This window comes from Epargyreus clarus, unplaced genomic scaffold (assembly GCF_041222505.1).
Source record: "Epargyreus clarus isolate Ecla_fem2 unplaced genomic scaffold, WU_Ecla_fem_2.2 ptg000012l, whole genome shotgun sequence".
Lineage (NCBI taxonomy): Eukaryota > Metazoa > Arthropoda > Insecta > Lepidoptera > Hesperiidae > Epargyreus > Epargyreus clarus.
In genome coordinates, this window is record NW_027332220.1 from 2,246,742 (window position 1) to 2,266,822 (window position 20,081).

General features: G+C 34.6%; 1 protein-coding gene across 2 annotated transcripts in view; it reads left to right on the top strand.

Moving 5' to 3' along the window:
- Window positions 1-13,936, top strand: part of LOC140746097 (ceramide synthase 5) — a 33,352-nt gene extending 19,416 nt beyond the window's left edge. For both annotated transcript variants that reach the window (XM_073078099.1, XM_073078100.1), the window contains 6 exons: window positions 7,742-7,963; window positions 8,313-8,534; window positions 10,000-10,118; window positions 10,600-10,744; window positions 12,998-13,089; window positions 13,552-13,936. In XM_073078099.1, the coding sequence (XP_072934200.1) occupies window positions 7,742-7,963; window positions 8,313-8,534; window positions 10,000-10,118; window positions 10,600-10,744; window positions 12,998-13,089; window positions 13,552-13,561 (810 nt within the window). In that variant the 3' untranslated portion in view covers window positions 13,562-13,936. The remainder of the gene's footprint in view (window positions 1-7,741; window positions 7,964-8,312; window positions 8,535-9,999; window positions 10,119-10,599; window positions 10,745-12,997; window positions 13,090-13,551) is intronic.
- The last annotated feature ends 6,145 nt before the right edge of the window (window positions 13,937-20,081 follow it).

The window sequence follows — 20,081 nt, forward strand, 5'->3', positions numbered from 1 at the left end:
TTTTACTTGTGCATTGTTACGGAGTCCTACAAAATTAAGTACGAGTACCTACATACGACTTTATAATCTTTTACGACATCATTCAAACCGTCTGGTCGTGTCATGTTCCTGAACTTTACTGCCTATTCGTATTGAAACTTTGATTCGAAGAAAACGTTTCAGTCAGTCCATGGTACAAGTTTTATGAGCGAAGTGTAATGACTAAACAACCATAAAGCCGGTTAAGCTGTGTACATTTGACACGAAACGTTACAAACGATGGAGTTATCAGGGCTTAGAGGCCGGGCAGGGCCGGTTTTGGAGGCGTGGAGGCCCTTGGACAACGCAGGTGTGGAGGCTCTTAATTATTATCCGAAATGAAAAGAACTATTTTTCCGTCACAAGTCTTTCAAAAAATTACAAACAAATTCAATTATTTTAACACTATTTCGAAAAACACAATTTGATACTGGAATTAGTAATTTATAAGTTGCCGAACCGTTGAAATATGTATATTGTTTTTCATATTGTGGGCCCCCCTCGCTTGTGGAGCGAGTTGGGCCAGTAGCACCGCTTGGGCGTAGTCAACCTATTACTGTCCTCGCTGGACACGAGTCTCCACCGCGCTGGCCAAGTGCGTATTGGTAGACATACCCTTAAGGACATCTTTTTATTAAATCCCTCAGTCCATGATGTTTCCCTTGACCATTAAAGCAAATGATAATAAATTTCTAACAAAACTCAGAGGCGTGAGATTTGTACCTCTAACCCTTCGCTCGAAACGCCAACTTTCAACCACTAGGCTTCAGGCCCTCCTTACCTCATAATCCGGCTCTGGGCCTAGGTACGGCAACGATGCGTATCCGATAACTGCTTATCGTATGCATCGGACCATCCGATAAGTTATCAACTAGTCCGGCTACTAAACTATTATTAAATGCGCATACCAGCTTTGATACGAGGCGATAGCGCGACACGTGTTTTGGGCAGGTAACGCTCCTTTAGGTGATGCCACGGCCACGCCTCTAGGGTTCCGTAGCTGCTGAAGCATCAACTACTAAAAATAAAAGTAAATAACTAACATGAGGATCTCGCCAAAACGCTCATACAAGAAGACGGTATTTTTTACCACGCTTTTATTAGCTTGGGTTGTATCTATGTATGTAACGGAATCTTTGAACTCGATTTTACCCACTTTGAACGGTCTGACTAATTTGAAATTTTGAACAATTGTCAAGAACCGGTGACAATACCCGATTTTAATAATTTTATTCCATTCTCCTCATCAGGATCGTCAGGAATCAGGATTAACGATTTTCTTTGTGCGATTTTAGCGTAGTTTTTAGTTTTTAAACTATGTATAATTATTGAGTTTTCGGTTTATCTATTGAACCGTATAGATAGAGTGTACACTTTCCCAAAGCATTCCTTTCTATGGCTGCTATGATAACAAATAAATTTAGTGGTACGGACCCCTCTTGTGCAAGTTCGACTCATACTTAGACAATTATTTAAGTGTCAGCGCTGTTATACGGTGATAAGGTTTTTTCAGAACAGAACGAAAACTTTCCGGTTTCTATTTACTTCTGCGTATAGCAACAGTGTTAAACGTTGCTATGCAGTTTGAAGGGTGTGGTAAAGCAGACATATTCGCCCATTATTAATGTTTCGCTTATAAAATATCGATATTTGATAATTTCTTCGTAGTAAACATAGTGAAATTTCGTATAGGTAAAAATTGATGTATTCTGATTCTGACATAGTCTTCAGTATGTAGATTAATAAATAATTGCCGGTTCCTGTGCTATAACGCAAACGAATTATTAATCTATCCGCCAGGAATAACAAAGTTTGAGATCGACCGCACGTAGAATCCATGCTACTTGGGATACATTATAGATGTCCATTGTCCATATATAGTAACCTCATACTGTGTACTCGTTTGATACTTCAATTGGATAAAAAATGAGTCACATCATAAGCTTATAATTACTCATAACGGCGACGATAGTATGCCGAAAATACCAATGTTATCTCATTAAAAGTAAATACTAATAATATACATTTTTGCTGACTCAGCATTATCATGATCACCATGACCATTTGTGTACCAAATGGTCATGGTGATCATGATTCTCAGATATTCAATGTGCTTAAGGAAAGTGCATGCTGACTAACACTGAATTTAAACGTCGCTTTTACAATAAGTAACTTAACTTTCCTTCCTTGTTAAAGTTGAGAAACGAGATAAATCCTTGCGTTTTTGATGATATGTTTCATAGACCACAAATGCAAACTTAAGTTTTTTTTTTTATAATATATGAGTAGCAGACGAGCATGCAGTCCACCTGCTGGTAAGTGATTAGTGCCGCCCATGGACTTTTGTAATCAACCCTAGATAGGATTAGATATGACCTGAGATCGGCCAAAATGTGTCGCTACCCCTAAGGACTAAGCTGGAACGCCTCGAAAAAGTATATCTCCTTTACCACACCCTTCAAAAAAGAACACAGCAGCTGTTAACACTTAAATGCTTACGTTCTTCATAATATTTGTTTCATAGACAATAAATACAAACTTGAGTGCACGTATGTACTCGTACATTGAGACTCAATAGATATAGCAGCACTTAAACTATAAAGTTTAAGTGGCGGTGGTGGTTCAACATATCTTTGAACAATAACGATAACGATGTTTCAGTCTTTGCGATTACCCGATTGTGGAGGGTAATGTTATACGAACGTATGAACTTATATGAGGCTGTTAGAACCAGAGTAGCCAAGCAACAAAAACATGATTCACAATATGGAGATATGTTAAAGTGTATAGTACGCTCTGAAGTTGTTGCGAGGAGGTGTAGTCATACAATTTACTATGGCGACGCGATTCATTTCTATATTCGGAGCGGACTAGCAGTTTTACGCGGACTATACAACATTTTTAAATTACGAAAATACAGATAGGTCAAAAATCATCAAAATGCAGTTAGGCCACTCTGGTTCTAGCAGCCTCAATATGTATGTAAGTCTCAATCTTTGGCACGCCCTGCAGCAAAAACTGCTTCACCGATTTTAATATGAGGTGTCGTTGGACTTGTGTTAGGGACATGGCTATATCTTTAAGCAACCTTTTTTGTGTCTGTACTTATTCTCTAGTAAACCGTGGCGGTCCTCCATGGTTCGGTTTGCACGGACGTTCTTGCCACGAGCGTGTAAGATGTGGAATGAGCTTCCTCCTGAGGTATTCCCGGAGCGCTATGACGTGGGGCTCTTCAAAAAAGGTGCAAAAAGAACTCTCCTTGAAAGCCGGCGATGCATTGTCTCCTCTGGTGTTGCAAATGTCCATAAGCGGCGTTGACTACTTTCCATCAGGTAGCACGTCTAATCGTTAGGTTAAACAATAAAAAAATAGTATGAACTTTTTCCACCTGATGAAATTTACGTTAACCTGGCGCTTTTATATTAAGCTTGAAAGCGCATTTAAGAAATGAAATTTTAAAGAAATGAAAGGGCATTTCTTTTATTTTTGTTGGTGAAAAGAAGTGGAATTGAATACGTGCAATTAAATTATTCAGGCCCAATTCATTAATTTTACAGAAATTAATTTAATTAGCTCCATTCGGATGCTCTCTTTACGTTGTTTTATTTAAATACGACTGTTTTCTATGATTTTAATTTACTAAAAGATGTGTTTGCTTATGATTGAAAGCTGATCATGTCTGTATGATTGTGGTTCTTATAAGATGTCTGTAGATCTGTCTTGTTAGTGTAAGTGGCTTCTATTGCTCTAATCAACCCATTACTTTCCCACTACTGGGCACGGGTCTCCTCTCAGAATGAGAAGAATTAGGCCATAGTCCACCGCGTTGGCCAGGTGCGAAATAGTAGACTTAACATACCTTTCCAGATTTATCAGGTATGGAGGTTTCCTCACGGTGTATACCTTCACTGTTTAAGTAAGTGATTATGAATTTCTAATACGTACATAACTTTGAAAAATCAGAGGTGCGTGCTAGGGATGTGAACCTCGGAATCCTCGATCAAGAGGCCGAGTTTCGTAGCCTTTAGACTACGAAACTCGGCCTCTTGATAACTGCTTTTTAATACGACCGTCGTAATAATGTTAATAAACCTATAAATACATAAATGATCTAATTTCTCCCAAATCGCATAATACACACCAGCCCTACCGATCGGATTGTTCACGTAAATCAGATTTCAATAAGCTATTTACGTAGCTAAGGACGTTGCGTACGCACTTGTTCGTCTGTAGTGTGTGGTGTGTAGTGTGGATTGGCGCCACGTGATGCTGCGGACCCGAGCGATGACAGCTATATCGCGGCTGATGTGATCTGGGTGGGTTTCGGATAGGCTGGTGGGTTTTTGTTAAGTGAAAGCTTTATAGGCGTAGTGATTTTAGCGTATTAACGACTTAATCTTGTAAAGCGCAATGTAAACAATGCACGTGTAAATAGGGTGTTTACAGATCACGTCATACGTCACAACATGTCTGTGACGTGAACCCATAAATTTTCACTGGAAAATTTGAAACGTAATGATAGGTTTCTCTACTTGCTTATAATATTTAATTTCTAGTTTCTGACAATAATTTCTTTCTTTTTATAATTTGTTTAATTACGTAGTCACCTTAGATATGTGGGTAATAAAAATAGCTAAGTTAGGCCCCGTACTTTATTCTTATGTGAAAAATCCTCTGTTATTATGAGAAAATATTGTTATTATCAGTTTAGTATATACCTACTGCTAAAAATGAAAATTGGTTATTACCTACGTACTGTTATCGTACAAAAAATATATTATCTTATATATAAGATTCTCGTGTCATAATGTTCCTTACAATTCTCCTCCGAAACGGCTTTACCGATTTTTCCAAATTTTATATGCATATTCAGTAGGTCTGAGAATCGGCTACTATCTATTTTTCATACCCCTAAGTGATTAGGATTGTTCACCCTAAACATTCTTTTATTTATATGGCGACACAACGTTTGCCGGGTCAGCTAGTATTTATCTAATAATAATAGATTTTAATTTAGGTAACAATATTACTCGCGAGCAGTATACGAGGTATTTGAATGTAAGATGATGTCATCATCTCTGATAAATACCGTTTATTCCTTGCTGGTTGTTAAGGCAATTGAGGGTCCAAGTTCATCGGAGAATCCCACGTATATCCTATACTAACTCTGCATTTGGGCTCCGCTTTAGTACACTGCAATTACTTTTTTTTATAATATAGGAGTAGCAGACGAGCATGCAGTCCACCTGATGGTAAGTGGCTACTGCCGCCCATGGACATCTGTAATCAACCCCAGATAGGATTAGATATTCCTACCTGAGGTCGGCCACAGATGCGCCGCTACCCCTGAGGTTTAAGCTGGAACGCCTCGGAAAATACTGTCTCCCTTACCACACCCTTCAAAACGGTACACAGCAGCGCCTAACACTGCTCTTATTAGGTAGAAATAGGTGTGGCGGTGGTGCCGCCGGAGTCGAACCACAAAGCGTTCTACCACCTTCCACCTTTACTTCTCTTGATATTATCATCCGTAACTTCATACAAATTCTTTAAACCAAATTAACATAGTAATTTATACTAAAATCTTGATTATCTCCAATAATTTTCCAGAATTAAAAGTGTTTCTAGTTAATCTTCATGACATACTAATTTATAAAGAAATATTGGTTAGTTTTGATGTGTATTTACAATTGAATTTGTTTTTTGTTTTGTTTTTTCTTTAAATTGGTTTTAATTGGTTGAGCTATGACAGGTTGAAATTAATAAAAAAACTCCTTCTGGCTCATAAATCTACCAATAAAACGTAACTCATTGATTGATCAGCAAGATTGATACAGCGGTTTTAATAGTGAATTATAATTGTCCAATCCAAGATCAATTGACGGTTCATCTATCCCAGAGTACCACATTGGACACACTAAAACGGGTTAGTTCAAGTCTTCTAAAGCAATCCTGCGGGCTCGTGAACTTATTGACCTAAATACTGAATCTCGCGTCCATTTGATTGATGCCGACGATATTAATAGGCACGATGGTTTCGAACATATTGAGGGTCTATTCAGAAACGTATTGGTTATTAAATCTATTGAACGGTAATAAGCGATATTGGGAGGGATATCGGCCGAATGTAAGGATAATTTATTGATATAATAATACGGGCAAACACGGTTACTATAGTGATATCGTTAAAAACGTGCTTTGGGAATTTCGTCATATAACTTATCGAAAATAAAAGGAAGGAAAAATGTTGAAAATACACATACACTTACAAAAATGTTATTGAATATTTAATTCCTTAAATTGTTATTATATAAACTTACGATCAAGTTTTGTTAAATTATATTATTAACCGTTATACCAATATCATACTTAACTTTAATGAAAAGCATTTAGGTATGTTATACATATGAAGTTACAATAAAAACTACTTCGCAACAATCCACTACCAATTTGTATGTATGAGTACATACCATACATTTTTAAACCATGTATGCATCACCCTCGCTTCTGCTACTTAATAATATAATAATAATAATTTATTTTATTTCAGACAATTAAAATCCATATGAATATGTTAGTAGGTACCTTAAGAGCTATGTTAGTTAAAATTATATTAGGTATTTAGTCTATTTTTATAGTAGCATTCGGACAATGTATGAGATAAGGATAAGATGTATTATTTCACCATTATTCGAACGAACCGTTTAAACAGCGGGCTATCGCATCTACTCGTATTACCAATAGTTTTCAAGATGGTGTTGGTGCTCCCGCGGACTCTGTGTACAAGTGAGGCCACTTTCTTACGCATGCACGCGAAAAAGTCATCCACACGCGCCTCCGCGAACATGCCAGAGGCACTGCAGTGCCTCGGGAGCCCCAACAACATCCTGAATGCATTATTATATTGAACACGGAGGGAGCCAACGGATATGTGAACCATAGGCTGCCAGTATAGAAGGTCTGGCAAAAGGATCTAAACAGCGTTATTTTAGCCTCTGTTGAGCAACGAACAAACCTACGGACCAACATATTAGCTCTCACCGTTAACTCCCTTCGTGCTCTCTCTATATCTGCCTCATCAGTCAATGTCTCTGTGACAATATGTCCTAGGTATTTAAAGCGGTCTACCCTTTGTAACGGAATATTATTAAGTTTTATGAACGGTATCTGTTCCGGCCTTTTGCCTTTCGGCGCAAGCACCATAAGTTGGCTCTTATTAACATTATACTGTAACCCATGTTTTACAGCGAATTTTTCACAGATTTCCAATAATTGCCTAAGGCCCCTGACCGATGGAGCCAGCAGAACCATATCATCAGCATAGCTAATATTATTAATGCACACCCCATCAATATAACATCCGACAGGCTGCCTGCTGAGTCCATCGATCAAGTCATTTATATATAGGTTGAAGAGCTGAGGAGATGTCACCCCCCCCTGCCTTACCCCACATTTCGACCTGTATGCGTCGGACAGAGTTCCATTCCATCTTACCTGATTAACCTGATTGCTGTACCAGTAGTCAAGAACAGAACAAATTTCTCTGGGCAACTCAGTACCTCTTAGTTTAAACAAAAGTAAAAATAATAATGAAAATGTACACTATGTATTTACGTTGATGCCTATTTTTATTTTTTCCGCAATTTCTGCAAAAAATCACCTGACACTAATAACTATTTATATTATATTCCTTTATAAAACACAGTACAATTTTTGTTCTCAGATATGTGGGTTAGCGAAGCAGTTGGATATGACCGAGCGGCAGGTGGAGCGCTGGTGGCGTCTCCGCCGCAGCCAGGACAAGCCCTCCACGCTGGTCAAGTTCTGCGAGAACGCGTGGCGGTGTACCTTCTACTTGTACAACTTCTCCTACGGCATGTTCATACTTTGGGACAAGGATTGGTTGTGGGATATCGACCATTGTTATATTGGATATCCACATCAGGTTCGTACTGGTTGTAACCTAATGTTACTACTTATGCGTCACATTTTTAAACATCTTTAAGAAGATCTTGAGAAATTAAGAGGTCGCTTTTTGCTTTTGTCAGCAATACGTCTGTTCATCGAAGTGTTCTTGTCTGAATTTGTTAAAAGAAATCGAGTCTACCATTTACTGAAAACTAGCGCTTTTCCATAGCCTAGAGTTTGAATATGCTACACCAGTGTCAAGTTAAGCACGGTAATTTAAAATACATAATTTGACATAGTTCTGGATATTGTAAATTTTCCCGATTTAAATTTTTCAGCATATACGTCAAGAGCTAATTTAATAGTCTCCAAATCACTTTTTCCAGGGTCTTACCACAGATGTGTGGTGGTACTACATGATATCATCAGCATTCTATTGGGCGTTAACGCTCTCTCAATTTTGGGACGTGCGTCGCAAGGACTTCTGGCAGATGTTCGTGCACCACATCGCCACCATCGCGCTGCTCTCCTTCAGCTGGGTCTGCAACCTGCACCGCATCGGCACCCTCGTGCTGTTGTTGCACGACTGCGCTGATATCTTCCTTGAGGTACGAATTAACATTTTGTAGTGATTTTTTATCGTCTTCTCTTTCATCTTCTACATGTATTATATATTTTTTTCGAAACTCTTTGGATAGCAAAAAAAAAAAGGAAAAGTATATTTGCAAATTAACTTCCTAAGTATCTTAAATAGCGACTCGAAAACGACTATTTATAAAATTTTAAGAGTTAGGTCTTTCAGGGATCCACTTTAGATCCACTATTATTGTAGAGTCTCTTATTTACTTCGTTTTGGTTAGAATTAGAATTACTAACAGGTTTTTTAAAATGTAGACCTATTCACAGCATTAATTTTAAATCAATCGAGGGATTTACTAATTTTCCTAGTAAAAAAATTGTTTATTTATTGGTTTCCAAAATTTTACGTTATTGTAAATTACCTACTGTTATCAAGATAACGTATCGATGTTATTTTGTCTGTAAATTTTAGATAATCGTTATATTTTTGGAATATGCGTACTACTTTGACCTTATCTAATGTCTACAATTGCTAATCTAAGAAATAGCCTTCATTCTGAATATAACGTTAAAAAACTATTATCATTCAAAATTCGATATATCAGCACTAAGTTATATCTTTTTGAATAATTTTGAGATTATATTCAACTGGGATTTTAAAATAATTGTTATTGTATATGTTCATAATTAGTTAGGTTTATTATAATTGCCCTTTTTTGTTCGCACCTCTAATACGGGTCACATTCAACAATGATATGCCTTGTTCACTGAGAATAAAATACATATAATAGTATATTGATATTCTATGTGTACTTGTTGCTACAGTGTCTACGAAGAATAAGAATATAGTATATCATTTAATATTGTTATTTATAATAAGGTGCATAATGAATTAATTGGTTCTTTCTTTATTTGTTTCTTTCTTTATTTGTTTCTTTCATTCCTTTTTCTTCGTTTCATCGTCCTAGTATTACTTCCTTATTACTTTACTATTATTTACTTTACTAGTATTACGTTTCTAGTATTACTTTCTCTACCTCTTTCTGCTTATCTCTTTCACATAATAGTTTCTCCACCTGCGATTGTGGGTCACACTGAAAAATTATTCGCCGTGTCCACAAGGAAAAGACTGACGGTGACCTTTTACTTTGCGAATGTCTGCTAACAACGACATTGCTGTCGATTATGATAATATTATTTCAAAAGCAAACGCTATAATATTACTCATGGGTTTGTCTATTATCGGTGAAGTGTTCCCATTATTTTTCATTCTATCTATTATTCTTTGTTTATTGATTTTTGTTTATTTTTGTTAATTATTTATTTTTTCATAATATAAAAATGTACTTTAAGTCAAATAGTATAACTCAATTTGGGCTTTCATATCACATAATTAATTTTCATTTTGAAATTTCGAATGGACTCATCAATTGAAGACATTTATTTTTAAAGATTTTTGGTTAATGCGATTTAAATATGTGTTTTGTCTTCCAGGCAGCCAAAGCAGCGAAGTACGCCAGTTACCAGAAGTTCTGTGATGCCGTGTTCGCTGTGTTCACAGTTCTATGGATAGTCACTAGGCTTGGGATCTACCCCTTCTATATTATTTGGAGGTAAAGTATATTCAGTTTCGTTTTATAATTCTGTGCCGGAGTAATATGGCTTGTGACTTAATACGCTATTTTAACCGGCTGCGGAGAGTAGATTTTGATTTTGTAGAATATACCAGTAGCAGACGAGCATGCAGTCCACGTGATGGTAAGTGGCTACTGCCGCCCATGGACATCTGTAATCAACCCTAGAGAGGATTAGATATTCCTACCTGAGGTCGGCCACAGATGCGTCGCTACCCCTGAGGACTAAGCTGGAACGCCTCGGATAAGTCTGTCTCCCTTACCACACCCTTCAAACCGGATCACAGCAGCGCGTAACCCTGCTGTTATTAGGTAGAAATAAGTGTAGCGGCGGTGCCGCCGGAGTCGAACCACAAAGGGTTCTACCACTTTCGGTATTTTTCGCTTACTTAAAAAATCAACCCGTATAATATGTCCTTGTATACGTTTATTACTTCCATATTAAAAAAATCTTCCACAGCACATCGATCCGAGCGCCGATGTTGTTGCCGATGTTCGCGGCATACTACATCTTCAACTCGCTACTATGTTTGCTGCTCGCGCTACACATGGTGTGGACGTGGCTCATCCTGCAGGTCGCCTACAAGGCTATCAGCGCGGGACAGGTAAGAACTATGAGCATGGATCTCTTATTAGAACATAGACTGTAAATTTGTATAGGTAAGGTAGGTAGAACATAGTTACTCTGCTGGGCTAATGCGGATTGCCAAGAACTTGGAGAATGCTTGACTCTTAATATTAATCCGCTCTCACCCTCTCTCTAATTGGGTAAAGTATAAATTAATGTAATGCTACTTAGCATTAAGTCCGCCCATTGTACCACTTGTTTTTATTGGTCAATAAAGTGTACTAAAAAAATTGTTTGAATGATTTTTTTTAAGTCGAAATAGGGAAATTCTGAAATTTTATGGATTAATTCGTTGTAAAATTTTATTGTTCTGCGCTTTTATGGTTTTACGGTTTAAGATATTTATTTTCTAAAAGAGTACAACTCACTTACATAAGAAAATACATGTTCATTTTCAAATAAATACATCAAGCATCGGAACAAAATAAAATTCTTGAGATTTTACAATTGTAGGTAGGTTTGCATTATTAACAATAAGAATAGTGGAATATTACAAGGTACGGTTAGCAGTTTAACAATTTACATGTGGGTAAAAATCAAAAATGCTTCTACTTTATTAAGTATGGTTTAGATAGACATTGATAGAACTCGTTTAAATAGAAATTGTGATGGAAAAATATAATAATGAATTAAGTTTAATTATTGATTATTAACATATTTAGTGTTACCGGAACTTTTTAATTAAAACATATATTTATTTAGAGTTTAATAAATAATTTATTACTTAGTGTCTTACAAAATCCTTCAAGATGTGGAACTTAAGTGTTTTTTTAAATAGTGCAAAACATTGTATTTGTTTAATGTCGTTAGGAAGTTTATTATACATCTGCGCTCCTTCATATAATATGTTTTTCTTTCCGTAACTAGTTCGCGACATATGTTGTTGCTTTGTCTAGTTTTATGTTTAAGTATTTGTCCTTTTTTAGTGAATGATATTTTGGAGTGTACGTTTTTATTTAAGATTTTATGAACTAGCATACATGTATTATATTTGTATGTTTGGAGAAGAGTCATTAATTTTGTATCTTTATATACTTTATCTGTAGGAGTTAAATAGTTATAATGAAATAGTTGTTTAATCATTTTATTTTGTGTTATTTGTAAGGATTTTAGGTGTGTCTTTGCTGCTGAACCCCAAATCTCTATTAGATAGTCAAGATGTGGCTTAACCATGGAGTTGTATATGATGTAACGAACTGGCTTTGGGAAACAACGTGATGTCCCGCGAAGTGTGCCCATGAGTGAGGATAGTTTAGATTGTAGTTTTTCTAAATGGGGTTTCCATGTGAGGCGATTATCCAAGATTAGGCCTAAGTATTTCTCTGTAGCAACTTCTGTTAATGGTTTCCCATTAATCGTAAGAGGTTGGTAACACTCTATTCTTTTATTTTTCGCACTGAAAATTATATAATTTGTTTTGGAAATGTTAACGGTAAGTAAGTTATCCTGGAACCACGAGTAAAGACGATCTAAGTCACCTTGGGCTTGATTTGTGATGGACTCAATTTTGTTACCAAAGTAAAATAGACTGGTATCATCTGCATAAAGTGTTATATCGCCTTTCAAGTTTAGGCTATGAATGTCATTAATGTAGATTAAGAATAACAAAGGCCCTAAAATTGAGCCTTGCGGGACCCCGTAGGTTATTGGTTCGGGCTTGCTTACGACACCACTAATTTTAACGACTTGATATCTACTGGATAAATAGGATCGAAATACTTCAAGAGCTTTCCCTCTGATTCCAATGTCATATAATTTTAGGAGGAGTAGTTCGTGGCTGATTGTATCGAATGCCTTTTTTAAGTCAATGAAAACACCAAGAGCTATACGTTTATCATCGATGTTATTCTTTATGTTTGTAATAAGGTCAATTGTGGCAGCGAGGGTATTTGTTTTAGGACGAAAGCCGTATTGTTTACTAGATAAGAAATTTATAGATTTTAGATAGTTATCCAAGCGATTGTAGATAACTTTTTCAAAAATTTTGGATATCGTTGAAAGGACTGAAATTGGACGATAATTTTCAGGATCAGATTTTTTTCCGTATTTATATATTGGGCTGACCTTTGCTATCTTAAGAGAATCAGGAAAACGGCCGTCTATTAAGCACTGGTTTTGCCCTTGTAATTGTGTCTCTAAAGATTATATTCACAAGCGGATCTGTAAGGAGTGTAGGGGCCGATGTTATAGGTAAATGAATAATAAATGTAATGTATTTTATGTGTTACAGATGGAAGGTGACATCCGGAGCTCCAGTTCCGAGATCAGCGACAGTTCACATCAATCTAATCACAGTACACCTAATCGTGTTAATAATAAAAAGTGAGTAATTATTTTTGCTCTTGTCATAGACTTAGAAACGAATAGATGTCGCATTCACGTTCAAAAGCGAACTAAAAGCGATACAAAACTAACGAAGTGCTACAATATCGTGCTATTTATTTGAGTAATATTCCAAACGACAACGTGTGGTGAAATTATACAAAAATTAAATGCAATAAAAATGGAATTATAATTTTCTAAGTCGGAATTGTTAGCTGGTTTTTGACATATTACTCCCTCTTCACTCTACGATGTGTTCTCAGGATAAAGTTCAAGTTAAAAAAACTTACTGGTAATATGACTATTATTATCTAATAAACATATAATTATATACCTAACAATGGTTACATTGCCGGGCAACTCCATATAAACCAAAATATGTTTCTGTTGACTTACCGAAGACGAATCTTAGGTTATATTTTTTATTATTTTTAACTAAACTAATTATTTATTTGTTTCCAGGAACACATAGGACCGGCTGCGGCGCCGCCCGGCACTGAGCAGCGACACCGCAAGTTTAAGCTTAGCTTTTACTATTACTATACAATAATAAGGACGTTCATATGCCCATACGTTAAACCACGAATCAAACTATCACAGTACTGTGAGAACAAAAATATATTGCGTTGTTAAGGACTTAAAAACCCTTATGCCTAAAATACTTTTTGAGAAAAACATAAAAAACGTAATATTGAAAGGGTGTGTGTACTGATGTACATACCTAAGAAGTTAAACTTCTGTGGCGACTTCCCGCTACGCGACAAGAGATGGCGCCACGAGTATTCTGAATCATGCTATCGAAGTTTTCTAAATGTCCTGCATGTATACAAGATCCGAACTGAGACTGTCGCGCGGCCGCTTCTCGGGCACGATCACTCAGCCCGGCAGGAGATCTCCCTTTGTTGAACTTCTATAGCGTAATCAAAAAAATACACTTTCTAACGAATGTTAACTGAATAAATGACTATATAGGAAAATAAATACTACAAATTAATTATGTGTTATATCGGCGCGCAACTTCGTACCATTAAAAAATACACTCTGATGTATATTACTTAACGCGCTAAAATAAATTTAAATATCTTGGAACAAATATCCAACATATCGTATATTTAAGTGCAATAAAGTATTGTTTATTATAAACTTGAAATAAAGAATAATCACATTTCTTTTTCGAGCAGTGGAGCTCCAAAAAAATTTTCGCGAAATATTAAGAAAAAACTATTCGCAAAATATTAAGTAATACCTACTTTGACAATATAACATACGAAGTTACAAGTTTACAAAGACGATAACTTGATTCAATAAAGATTGTAATGTAAAACACCGGTTCCTATTTGCGTCTCGCTTGTTCTCTATAATGTATGAGCGAAAAACAAACACAAAAGCTGCCATTTAAGATTACAATCTGTATAGATTCAAGTCACACAGTTACATACTTTGCTATGTGCTAACAAAATGGTAGTAGATAATAATTTATGCCTTTAAATTATGCAAAATATTGTCATAGTTCTTTAAGATATGCTATGATTATGAGTCAACATAAACTCTTAACCAATTTCTTCATTAAATAACTATTATGACGTCAAAATAAATTTAAATTATTATTTACTCACAAAATTAACCATTTGTATGTCTTTGACTTGCTGGAATATGTCTAGTGCGCTTGATGAATGAATAAAAACATCTGCCATGAGCTCTGAAAATTCCGTTACTATTTCTGAGGTAAAAAAGAATTATACACGATATGGTGTCATAAATTTCTATGACACAGTGTAGTGTCATAGAAATGTATGACGCCGGGACCTGTTTTACAATAAATGCAAACATATGCAAACTTTATATTATGTATAATAAAAACTATATTTATGCCTTTTTTTCTAATAATATAAAGGTTATTTTATATTATTAAAATTAACCCAGATACTTTACGTACATATAAATCTTTAATATAGCGCCTCAAAACGATTACACAAGGACTTTAGCTTTTTCTCATACTATATTATTAAAAATAACATTGATGTATATGCATTTCTAATTTCTACATAATAATATAGGAATGATTCACTTCCCTGTTTGACATAATTATTGATTAAGAAAACTTCGAAATTATTTTATTTAAATAAATCTGTTAAGTTAAAATTTCTCGGTACATTTGTTTTTTGGCATAGTTTTAGTAACTGAGTAAATTCCTGAGTAAACTCCTCCTGAGTCATTATCTACACTGAAATGAGCACTTCTTAGTGTTCTAGTTTTTAAGTACTTTCGAAAATCACCGCATAATGTTAAAGTACATAAACATAAAATCATTCTTATGACAATATGGTATTAAATAAAAAATAATTTTAACACCACAGATGTTTTGAGAATGTCTGAATGTTATGAAAAGTTTGTATACATATAAGTAGGAAACCAAAATTTACTTAAACGTTGTGTATTTGGCCATTACAGTTCCCGAGTTAGCATTTCGGAGAATGCCAGGGCTGGCTTTATTACTTTCACAAAGCACATATCAGTGCTTAAAACTAGTTCCTAAACTAATTGAGATTAAATGGAATGAACGGAATGAACAAAATTTAAATTATATATAGACGATTATATCAGTATTCGATTAACCAAATTTGTTAAAATTGTTCCTATAAATATTTATTTCGTTTCATCATAAAAATATTTGCGTTAGTTTAAATTGGTTTTTAATGAAAATTCTATTGTTTTAGGCTTAGTTGTCCGTACCAAGGTTGTAGGCATTTATTTATGTGAGATTATATACTTTATATTTTTTTTATACCATGTCACAAAATATTTATGTCGGTCATAAGTTTTTAATTGGAACTTAAATACAGTGGAAAGCAGACAATTTTGTAATATAAATACGTAATAATTAATAAATATAAAAAAATTAAGGAATAAAATCAAGACACATAAAAATAAAATCATCCCTGAATACATAAGCAGATTCACGTAAAAGTTTAGAAGACGGCAAATGAAATTAAAATGTAGTCGTTTAATAACTATTCACTTTTTCGTGACGTCTCTTAGTGCTTGGAAGGAATTACGCATTTCCGATCAATCTAAGGTTCATATACCTATCGCTTGTCGATCGATGCAATTACGTCCGTTATTAATAATAGATCTTATTTTATTATGTAACGGGTACTCACGATATGCGTTTTTTATTGCCGATATTTCGACCCAGTTGCATGGATCGTGGTCACGGCGAAACTGAGGTGGAGGGGAGAAACCGTTGACAAGTACTAGTGGTAGATTAATCTATCTACCCTACGTCTAGTTCGTTTTTCTTTTCTAGGTTTCATATCCCGACACACAACACTGACAATATCCTTACGCACCGTACTTTGCACTATTTGTGACTTGCATAAACTAACCACTGGAGGAATCCAGTGGTTAGTTTATGCAAGTCACAAATAGTGCAATGTTTATGATATGTTTATGATATGGTAAACGTGGAAACGTTTACCATATCATAAAACCATAGCATATCGTGAGCACCCGTTACATAATAAAATGTCTCAATTCCGCGATAATTTTAGTCTAAAATCATATAATAGATCTTAACCAAGTTTTGTCTACCACAATTCGAGATGTGTTGAACATTCTGAATTGGTTGAATTGATCGAGTTGTGTGGTGACTACTAACGTTGTTGAATGATCGGTTTCACTATCATTCATTTACATCGGTCGATTGATTGGTGTGTGGGCACCCTTATGTACTTGGTTTCGGATGTCTGTGGCTTGTAATAACCTTTTTGGTCATCGAGATGCAATGAAAATGCAATAAATAATGTGAGACAATGTCTGTACATAGAGATTTGTTTTAATAAATTTAATAGTTAAAAAAATATCTTGTAACTTCCATTGACATACGAACACTAATATTTTATTATTAATATAATATTTGCGTGTAAACGCAGTACATAGAAGCGATGTAAGGGAATGCGGTATATTTTTCAATCACCTAACGTTGGTCAGCTGAGAATATATGTCTTCTGTCCGCATCATTTATATATATTTGGAGCGCTTTTCTTGTCGCGCGTGTACGTCCGCGCACGCGTTCCACATGCACACGTGCATTATATCACTGTAGTCTCTTCGTGACGTGTACGTATGAAAGAATACAACACAAGTGGCATGCGTGTAGGACTTTCGTGCGGGTAACAGACGAGACAGGAAAAATACTCTTAATGTTTGACATAATATACATATAAAATAGGGGAAAAGGTGTTACATCGTTTTATCCCCGCTCTACACACTGCTAACCAGCTTTGTGCTTCAATTAGGGATTTTATAGTTAGTCGTTAATCGTTAATAATTCTCTTAAAAATATCTGCGTCATAACACTTTTCTAATTGGGACCACATATTGGGCATAATATAATTTACTAAAAATAATTCTAGCAATGAAATTCCACAACAAAATATTGCATCTAATATGTATTAGTATTAAATACACATTTATTATTTAAGTTTATTAATATATGACATTATTTTAAATTAAAATAATAATAATTGCTTAAAAACACTATAAACCTATAGTTAGTGTAAACATTGTATTTTTTACACACATATTAACCGATTCAGTGAAATAAAAAGGGAATTAACTGAAACTAAATAAAAAATTGCGAACCAATCATTTAGTTTAAAGTCTGCACCATAACACAAAATGTTAATTTAGGTTTAATTAATAAAAAGAAAAATATCAATCTGTATTAAATTTTCTTTTAATTAAGCATTGAATTGATTTACCAATTTGTACTTCTGGTCTCCTTGAAGTACGTCGAACAGAAAGTGTTAAAAAGTCAATTTAGAGAAATAAAATATCCTTAAATTTATAATTAATTTAAACATGACTTTAACATACGAGTATTGTATTCCTCTAAACGAAGTTTTAATATATCCTTTCTTAATTAAAAATATTTCGTTGCTTTCTTTACACATTTTCTTTCTTCACGTTTGCTACATAGACCATTTGTGTAGGTATTAATATATTAACATTATTATCTCGTGATAAGAATATTTTCAAACTAAAGGCCTATAAAATATCCAATGTAAATACGCTGTTAAATAATTTAAGTTTTATTTAAATAAAAAGCGGCGTTGTTTATTAATTATCTTATGAATTCAATTATTGCATTAGTATAATTATGCGTAATATCAAATATTTGTACATTACATAAGTATCTTATTAGAAATAGAAACTCCAAAATTAGCACTATATCACCAAATTGTATTCATTAAATTCACATATTTAAGATGTCATGTGATGTAGATAAGAATATGGCTGTTATTCTCGTTTTCGCGGTAAATCAATAGATGTGCCCCGTATGGAATTTTGTCAATATATGAGCGAGTTCAATTTATACTTGTACGACAAAAGAGTTATTTTGTAGTAGTACTGACATTATGCTAATGTACCTCGGACTGAGATTGTTTGACAACCCGCGTCACGGGTTCGGTCCCCGGCCGAGTATAGTTGAATGCCATTTTCCTTTGAATGGTAATTTTAGATTTTCATTCTGGGTCTGGATGTTTGCCTCTGTAGAGGTGTTGTTTGTCGTCTTTGGCTGTATATGGGATCCATAATATAGGAGTGGAATCGTAGTGTGGAGCTATAGGTATGTTATTATTACAAATTGTATGCTCTTACTCCTTCAAAAATTACAAATGCGTGATTGCAGGGCATATCTAATGATGTTAATCAAATTACTTGCAACGGCAGAGATGTATAAAAGTACACTTTTCCTTTTTTGTCATGTTACAGTTATGGCCTTTGTACGTTCAGTCGACAAGTAAATTACACAATCATAATATTAATTAATTATTAATAACATGTTGTGAGGTAAAATTAATAGGTAAAATTTATTAAAATATAATATAAATAATAAGTAATTTTGTGCTAATCGGGAAGTAATGTTTAAGAATAATAATATTAATAAAGCTTGAAAATATCCGTTCGGGTGCTAAGCGGAGTATGTCGAGTGCTTTACTACTCGTATATAAAATAAATAGTTGTTATAAATTTAGGTAGGATAATATTAATTATTGATTACTCTAATTAATAATCTTAGGTGACGCCTGGGATATGCGTGAAACAAAGAGATTTCATAAAAATATGCTTCGAAAAATGTTCATTGAGATAGAATTATGATATAACATCGCTTTCTGACTTTTGAAATAGTGCGAAATTTAAATTTTAACTTCCGTAAAAAAAACCTTTAAAAGTAGTTGAAACGTTTGAACGTTTTGAACTTTTAGGTTTCTTAATTAGTAAACTCGAATAATTTTCTTACTTGTATATGGTCGTCAACCTATGGCTGTTCCCCTGCTATGCATGGGTCTCCTCTTAGAGTGAGAGACTTAGCCGATAGTCTACCGCGCTGGCCATGTGCCCACCGGTGCCGTTGGAGAACTTTTTATTCTTTAAAGGACCCTCAGGGTGTAGGTTTCCTCTACATTGAGAGACCGAATTTTAAACCACTGTCCTATCGCGGCTTGTATTATCAAGCTTTTGCATATTATTTTGAGCATCAAAATTACTGAGATTTCCGTGAAACCGCTTTATCTTTAGAATATATAAAATATTGTAATGGGCAACGTCTTAAGACCGGAAACTATAAAAATTCCTTTGTTATACTTGTATGTGTGGGCCGTGCTATGTTATATTATAATAATTGTGGTGTGGTTAAAAATAAATACTGTTGTATATTTAAGACACGTAGATCAATATTGATACCAAAAATCCATATCATTTGAGATAGCCTATACTTAAAGTACAGTCGGTAGGTTTATTTATTATTAATAATTTGCTAATATCAATAAAAATCCAAAAATATTTATGGATACAAAAATAAAGTTTTATTTTACACGAAAATTATTTTTTTGTTAAAAAGACTTAAACGCACACTCAGAATATACAGACATTATGTCTAAATTTATATCGGAATAAAGTGGACAAGATAAATCTAACCATCTATT